The sequence below is a fragment of the Calidris pugnax genome, unplaced genomic scaffold (genome assembly GCF_001431845.1).
Source record: "Calidris pugnax isolate Ruff unplaced genomic scaffold, ASM143184v1 scaffold118, whole genome shotgun sequence".
Lineage (NCBI taxonomy): Eukaryota > Metazoa > Chordata > Aves > Charadriiformes > Scolopacidae > Calidris > Calidris pugnax.
Genome location: NW_015090855.1, coordinates 5239027 through 5247290, shown reverse-complemented (window position 1 = coordinate 5247290; position 8264 = coordinate 5239027). Strand labels below are relative to the sequence as shown.

At 54.7% G+C, this 8264-nt stretch overlaps 1 protein-coding gene across 1 annotated transcript in view; it reads right to left on the bottom strand.

Annotated features, from left to right (window-relative positions):
* Positions 1-4831: 4831 nt before the first annotated feature.
* Positions 4832-8264, bottom strand: part of LOC106889018 (nuclear receptor coactivator 5-like) — a 6882-nt gene continuing 3449 nt past the window's right edge. Inside the window, exons 2-3 of the mRNA XM_014943661.1 lie at positions 7289-7612; positions 4832-6861 (exon numbers count right to left, since the gene is read on the bottom strand). Coding sequence (XP_014799147.1) covers positions 6206-6861; positions 7289-7612 — 980 coding nt within the window. The 3' untranslated portion in view covers positions 4832-6205. The remainder of the gene's footprint in view (positions 6862-7288; positions 7613-8264) is intronic.

Sequence of the window (8264 nt, the reverse complement as noted above, 5' to 3'; positions counted from 1 at the left end):
TCCTGCCCTCCCCTCCCCGTCGTCGTCCCCCCCAGCATCTCTCACGCCAGAGAAACTGAGGAGCTTTTAACAAATGTGAACGGTTCCAGGAACCACGCAGGAAGCGGTGCCGAGGGCAGCCCAGGGTGCCCACCGGCGCCCGCCCTGGCCCCATGTACATAGTGTACATAATACAGTACGTGTATTTTTAAAGTGATCATATTTATGTTAATAGAACCAGATGAAGTCTATATATAGAGATCTATATCTATTCTGAGAGATGCAGGGCTCTGCTAGCACCAGGCCGCGGGGACAGAGAGCCGAGACGGGCTGCTCCCGCACCAAAAACGGGGGGACCCGTCGGTGGCACCGAGTGCTCCGGGGCGGTGGTGGAGGCGACAGCCTTCCCCAGCCACCAGCAGCCCCCGGGAAAGGGCCAGGTCACAGCTTCATTCTCTTCTCGATTTAGCTTCTTCAAGAGTTTTCAGGGAAAAAGAAGTCACAGACTTTTTCTGAACTTGTTTCACAGCAGATTTGAGCTTCCACTCGAAGTGCAGCCTGCTAAGAGTTGCCCTCTCCCGGCAGCGCTGGCTGCTTTGCACCAGCCTGGCCCCAAGCGGCAGCGATTTGTCCCCCCGGCCGGAGCTGAGTCCCTGTGCTGGAGCACTCGCCTCCTCACCCTCAGCCCCCAAAACGCTCCCCAGTGCCTCCCCGCACCCCAACAGCCTCCCCACCGGCGCAGAGCGGTCACCACAGTGTCCCCATGGGTGGGCTGGCAGCGGCTGCCTCCAGCCCCCTGCCCGCTCGTCCCTCCTGCCCTCGGCTCCTGCCTCACTGAGGGCAGGAAAATCCCTCTGCACCGGGTGACTCCAGTCCCCGCTCCCTCTGCAGAGCTTTCTACTCCTCCAGGTCCAGGCCAAAGCTATTTGGGGCTGCCTGGATAAAAAGCAGCGTGGTTTTTTGATATTGAGGTTGGTTTTTTTGTTGGGTTTTTTTTTTTTTTTTCTTTTTGGCTTTGAGATACTACTTGGACTCGCTCCCAGACCAAACCCAAGCCCCAGCTGCACATCTGTGCCTGCTCATACCTTGCTCCGACATTTCCATCACTCCCAAAGTGCCTCCCTTCTCTCCGGCAGCAGCCCCAGCTTGACTTTCTGCCCATCTGCATGGGTCCGTGTGGCAGACCCTGGTGCAGAAGCCAGTCCCGAGGGCATAGGGGGGAGCTCAGCATTTATAGGAGGTGACCATCAGGGTGAGCTGAGACCTGGTCGATGAAGGGTGGAGACGCACAGGGTAGCACTCTCTGGTCCTGCAGTTGAAAGGGCCAGCAGGTGTCTGCAGGCGAAAAGTTCCTTTGCCTTTGGGAAGGGTTGCCCTGCGGCAACCAGGATTTGCCAGCGTCAAGCTCTCTGCCCTTGGTGCCAGTCCTACACCGCTGCACACAACCTCACGTGCCGCTTCCAGCCTCCCGAAATGATCGAGGCACTTCTGCAGCTGTGGGGGGGAGGCACGCTCCTTTTTGGCTTTGAGATACTACTTGGACTCGCTCCCAGACCAAACCCAAGCCCCAGCTGCACATCTGTGCCTGCTCATACCTTGCTCCGACATTTCCATCACTCCCAAAGTGCCTCCCTTCTCTCCGGCAGCAGCCCCAGCTTGACTTTCTGCCCATCTGCATGGGTCCGTGTGGCAGACCCTGGTGCAGAAGCCAGTCCCGAGGGCATAGGGGGGAGCTCAGCATTTATAGGAGGTGACCATCAGGGTGAGCTGAGACCTGGTCGATGAAGGGTGGAGACGCACAGGGTAGCACTCTCTGGTCCTGCAGTTGAAAGGGCCAGCAGGTGTCTGCAGGCGAAAAGTTCCTTTGCCTTTGGGAAGGGTTGCCCTGCGGCAACCAGGATTTGCCAGCGTCAAGCTCTCTGCCCTTGGTGCCAGTCCTACACCGCTGCACACAACCTCACGTGCCGCTTCCAGCCTCCCGAAATGATCGAGGCACTTCTGCAGCTGTGGGGGGGAGGCACGCTCAGCGCCCTGCCCGCTCATCCCACCTGCCAGCACCAGGCTGGTTGGGGCTGGCACGCTCGCCTGCCGCTCTGCCTCTTTCAAACGATGCCACCCCGCTCCCTGCAGTCACCCTCTCCTTCCAGCTGGGTCGATGCCCTGCGGTGGGTGCTGCCCTGCAGCCATGAGCCTGGTTGTCCCCCCCTGCCCCTGGACATGGAGCAGGGTGGCAGTGGGGACCCTGGTGAAGAGGCAGGTTGTGCAGCAGCGTCTGCCAGCACCTACCTCTGCTGAGATGGCATCCACCCTCGGCAGCGTCAGGGCAAAGAGCTTTTCCTTTGGCTGGGGGTAGAGGGTGGCAGGGAATGAGGTGGTCGGCAGAGCAGAAGCGAGCCCAGGGCACACTTCTCCACTTAGGGCTCTGCTTCATCACCTCCCCAGCATCGCCAGCAGATCCCATTCCCCCTCAGCATCATCCCCCTTACTTCAGCACCCCACTGTAAAGGAAGGCAAGCTCCTTCCAGCACTCCTGCTGAAAAAAAACCCAGGCATTTCCCCTTCCTCATCCTCCAGCAAGAGCAGGGGGCACAGCTCTAGACAGAGCCAGGGCTGCCTCAACCTCCCCCCTGCCAGGCAAAAAATTTGGCTGTGGCGAGAGCGGTGCTGGCTCCGGCGGCGCGTTCCCCGCGGCTGGAGAGGGCCAGTTTTAGCAGACAGCGCTGCATGTTAGTTTACAAACCCAGCCCTGCACGTTCGGCCTCTGTGAGTGTTTCAGTTCCCCCCACGGAGCACCCTTCTGCCGTTCCACCTTGGTGAAGACAAGTGTCCTCCTCCGGTAGACATGCGAGTTCCTCCCTGGCACATGCGCAGACACGGTTCGGTTTTTGTTCCAGACAGGAAGGTCTTGACGACAAACCCCACCACCCACCACCACCACCACCTTTTTTTCCCCCCCTAAAGTTTGTTTGAGGGACAGGCTGCTGCCGGGAGCAGCACTGAGCAGCCAGGACCCACTGGGACGGTGGGGTGGCAGGGTGGCCCGCAGCGGGTTGGGGGGCACGCAGCCACGTGGGGCCAGCTCATGGCCGTGGCGTGTGCTCCGTGTCCTGCTGTGGGAGTGGAGAGCAGCCCTGTCCCCAAGAGCCGGGCAGGAGCGGGTCCCCACACGCAGCAGTGGTGATGGCTCACGTCACCGTAGCCACCTCACGTCACTGCGGCCACTCAACAAGGCAGAGGACAGCAGGTAGAGACAGCCTGGGCCGGGGTGGGTCACAGGATCACAGAATGATACGGGGTTGGAAGGGACCTCTGGAGATCATCTAGTCCAACCCCCCTGCCAAAGGTCCACCCAGAGCAGGTTGCACAGGAAGGTGTCCAGGTGGGTTTGGAATGTCTCCAGAGAAGGAGACTCCACCACCTCCCTGGGCACCACCTCCTCTGCTGCCGGGTCTGCGGGCGGACGAGAGGAAGGACTAGATACTGCACAAGGGTGAGAGTTGCACTAGAAGAGTCAAGACCCTCCTCTGTGTAGCAGGACTAAAAACTAGCAGAAAAGACCGAAAAGGTCTGAGATTTGCTGGTTACAAACACTTTTCTGTGCTACATGTGCAATATATTTGTTATGAATGTTACCACAAAGTCAGTTCATTCAATAATCTTTTAATCACCGTAGCTAGATGTTCTCCGTCCATTCAAGTGACTTTTATTCGAGTGCAATATTTCAATAGACATGTAGTGACCTAGTATGCTTTGTGTTTTAGAGAATCTGTGTGCAGAGCAATGCAATTAAGTTTAAAACCTTGTAAATAAAACAGGTTGCAAACCAAAAAAAGAAAAAAAAAAAAGAAAAGAAAAAAAAAAAGAGTATTAGGCTTGCATTTAATTTCTGTGAGTGTTTCAGTATCGTGCATTAGGCCGCCTCAGTACAGACCCCGTGTTCTCTGTGCAGGTATTAATGGAGGAGTGGCTCCTCGGCTGTTGAATGCTCCCTGTTAATGCTTTACTGCTTTAACTGTATTCATTTTTCTAGACTCCTGTCTGCACAAAATGCAATAAATGATTTTATTACACCCTTCACTACTTGCACGGGGAGTTTTCACTTGCTTCCAGGGTCTCCACTGCTATTTTGCACTTGGCTGCTACCGTTTCCGTAACAAGGAGCAATAAGGGAGCAGCAAATTGCAGAGGGAGCAAAAAAACAGGAGGAGAGGAACAGCCTCTCCCAAGCTCTGCAGTTCCTGTGTTTAAGCTCACACAAATTTCTGATCACCCCAGCAAAGATGCTTTACCTGCCTGTGGGGCCGTGGAGATGAAGAAAGGGATCTAACAGAGACCAGAGGAGGAAAGACGGCAGAGAGACATCCTTCCCTCCCATTTCAGGCTGCGTAGTAACGGCAGCACAAAGTCCAGGAAGGCCAGTGCTCAGCCTACAGGGACTGCTGGCCCTGACTTGCCACAGCAGCAGACAATCACCTGCAGCTGTGGGGGGGCCACCAGCCCCAGCTCCTTGCTGGCCCAAACGCACCCTCCCCTCCTGCCACCAGCAGCCGGGGACGCTTGGGACCTCTCACACCGGCCCCTGCGTGTGTCCCTCTGCTCTGCCGCAGATCCTCCCGAGCCCACTGTGCCAGAACAAGCAGCCGTGAGGTATTTTGACCCCAAACTGTTACAAACTGAGCCAGACCACAATACCCTGACAGCAGTCCCTGGAAGGTTCGTACACCTCCCGCCTGGCATCCAGCACAGGGCAGCGCTGACACGGCTCCTCTGGAAAGGAGAGTAACGGCAAACGCGACGGAATAATGTATTCCCGCAGCACTCAAGCTGTCAAATGTCAAAAATGCAACAAAACGTTTTTCCTGCCTTTTTATTAAAAAGTAATGTCCTCTTGTTAACAGCACAGAGAGAGAGAAAAAAAAAATATGCTACAACACAAACCACCTGGGACAAAGAAAATCCTCTGCTCCAAGAACACCGCTCTCTCAGCTTCTCTCGGTTCTCTGCAGGAAGCCTACGGACTCCAAGAAGGCCGTGATGGGGAGGACCACAGAGTGTTTGTGTGGACCACAGAATGTCTCTGTGGACCACAGAGATGTTTTGTGTTCTGGTATCAAAGTATGTTACTGGTTAAAAACACGGTGAAGAATCACTGCCCGATTTTCCACTCAACTGTCCGCTGCGGCTACCAAAGTGTAGAACAAAAAATAATGTATAAAATTATGGTATTGCATCTTGGCACTGCCTCCCCACCCCAGATGGACAGAACAGCCACCGACAGCGAGATGAAGGTTCAGGGAGCAGACATCCACCACCTGGAAACCTGCTGCAGGGAATTCCCAAGGGAGGGAGGCAGCCCATCAGTGAGGCTGAGCCGCTGGGCCACGGGAACCAACCGTCCCAAAGCAAGGTGATAAGAAAAGGAAATTTATACACCAAAATTTAACAGATTGATCTTAACACTGACTACTCGGCGTAGGAAAACTGACAGACCGTTTCCTTGGTTGGAAGCTCTTGTGTTGTGCCACTGCCCCAGTGGTCCGACCAAAGCTGCCCATTGGGGTGAGCTGGGCGAGGTGAGGAGCGTTTCTCTGCCTCACTCTGCCAGGACACCACAGTCCAGCCACGGAGGGACCAAACCGCCCGCTCCCGGGTTACTGAGGAGAGGTGAGGCATGTGCTTCATGAGCCCAGCTGCTAGCGCTACCCCTCTACTTTCCAACTGGCTTATATGCCATTAAAAAAAGAAAAAAAAAAATTATCCAAAGAAAAACAGTTCCCGTTCCAAAAAGGTGGGTCTCCACGAAGGCCCAGTCAGCGTCACCGCTCTGTTCAGTCCCGTTTCCTCAAAACCCAAAAAACTATACTAAGACCGTTCAGCGAGACCAGACTGCACCACAATGTGAAGATGCACCAGCTACTGGGAGTGAGGAAAATTGAGAAGGACCATCATTGCAGCAGCTTCTGGGACTGGACAAACCAACCGATTATCCAAAGCGGCTCTCGGCACGTGGTGCCGCTGAGAAAACATCTCTCCAACCACTGCTAACCAGGCCGAGGGGAGGAAGGGCAGCACTAGATCAGCCAGCAGCAATGCCACCGGGGGTACACTCTCACCAAAGAGGAGAGGACATGCATATCCAGGGGCATTTGTCCCGCGTCAAGGACTCCTTAAACAGCTATAAGTATGGAATGGCAAAGGGAAGGGGACAGGGCCTGCCAGCTCAGCTTTAGTAGTGTCGCTGGTAGGAACCCATAGGTTGCTGGGCTGAGGAGCCTGCTCGCCCCTGGGCCACCGTTTGGCTCACTAAGTGGGAGAGTGCAGGACCACTCTGGATAAGGGTGTCCAAGGCTTTCTGTACGCTGGGGTTGTCAAAGTTGATACCAGAAGACACCGGCCTTTGAGCAGGTACGTTGCCAGGTGCAGGGAGGCGATTTTGGTGCTGCCCGTAGAGCGACTGAGCTGGCGGAGGAGCCCCAGGTCTTGGGCCTGCATTTCTTGAAGGGCCTTGGAGAGCAGGAAGCTGCGTGCTGGGAGTCTGCAATCTCTGCTGAGCCTGGTTTAAATTTCCAGCACTGAGGGGTGCTGAGCGGGCCTGACCGCTGGCCATGTTAGCAAAGTTCTGGTTGGGAGTGCCACCCGAGGCGCCCGCAGGGGCTGCAGAACCGCTGTTTGCCACAGCAGCCGCTGCCGCCGCCGCCCCGCTGTTGAAGAGACTGAGGATTTTTGCTTGAAGCTCCTGCTGAGGATTAGAAGAGGAGACTGGAACAGAAGGAGCAGAAACCAGAGGCTGTGAACCCTGATGAGCCTGAGAGCTTGGAAGGCTGGACTGACTCCCCAGAGATGATCCTGAAGGTGCTCCCAGAGACTGTCTTGACATGGATGCTGGGAAAGAAAGGAAAGAAGGTTAAAGCTCTGCAAATTCCCTTGAAGAGGCACCTAAAGAAAACTAGTGAAACAGCTTCCAGAGACACAAGCACCAGTGAACACCCATCCTCTGAACAGGAGAGTTGTACAGCCCTGGGCAACCCAAACCCTTCACCAGAACTGCTGCCCTTTGTTTGCAGCCAAACCAGTTATTGCAGCCCCGTGGTTTCCCTGAGAGAATCCAATATAAAAGTTCTTTCACTCGAAAGACCTGCATCGTCTCAGGACTCCCAAGGACAGGTCCATCTCCGTACAATGAGGTGCTGTGTGAGTAAGTCATGACACTAAGGGCTCCTCTTGCAGTCCCAGGAGTGTTTTGGGTTCCCAGCCCAGAGGGCCCCCAAACGATAGGATTCACAGCCTTGTCTGGGGCTCAGAAACTCACCCTGCAGAGAATCACCGCTTCCCCTCAGTAACCGTTCCTTCCGGTCTCTCAAGTAATTAATGACTTTATCAGTCTCCTCGGCAGTCAGACAGCGATTGTCTGCCAGCAGGTTCAAGAGAGTCTGGATCCCTGGAGGGTGACCTCCTCTGACACCCTCCTCCATGGGGGGTGGGCGCTCCCGCTCCTGCAGAACAGCCTCGTCTGCCATCTTGGCAGCCTGCCGGGCGATCTCCTCCCGCTCCTTCTCCCGCGACTCCGTCTTGTAGCGCTCGTAATTCCTTGCGACCAGCGCCATGGCGTCAGCCTGGGGCATGTTGCGGTGTTCTGCACAAGGAAAAGAAAGGTTTTCAGTAAACCAAAGTGACGTTAACAGAAGGTGCCCTGGCCTCACACACACACCCAGCGCATCTCATTCAGCAGGCAGGCACCACTTTGGGATTGCGAGCGTAGATTTGGGTAGCTTCCCAGGCTTCCCAGTCCCATTTCCTACACCAACAGAAGGCTCAAGCCTCTCACCCAGCAAAGCCATCCTTTTCTTCCATAGCTGAGGGCTCTGTGAGAAGATACCATATCATTACAAGAAATGTCTATCCTTCCTCTCACCCAATTAAAAGGGAAAGCAGCTCCCTCTACCTCTCATATAAATTCTCCGTGCTCCAAGAGAAGACAGCTCCAGCCATTCTGCCGGTAAAGCCTTGGACAGATCCAAAACTTGCTCTCTGAAAAGCTGCTAAAGCTTCCCAGAGCAGGACAGCAATGGGAATACTTTTTGATTTTTTGTGCACATGCAGGAGATGAGGAGGAATGAAGCACTGGCTTGATGTGACATTGCTGCTTCTGTTTACTACTCTGGGGCAATAAGCAGAAATCAAGTTCTTCTGTAATAGAACGAATAATGGTCTATTCCAGCTTTTTTTTTTTTTTTGCAGTTGCCTTTTAAAGTTTTTGAAGTCATTATTTCCACCTCACAAAGCAC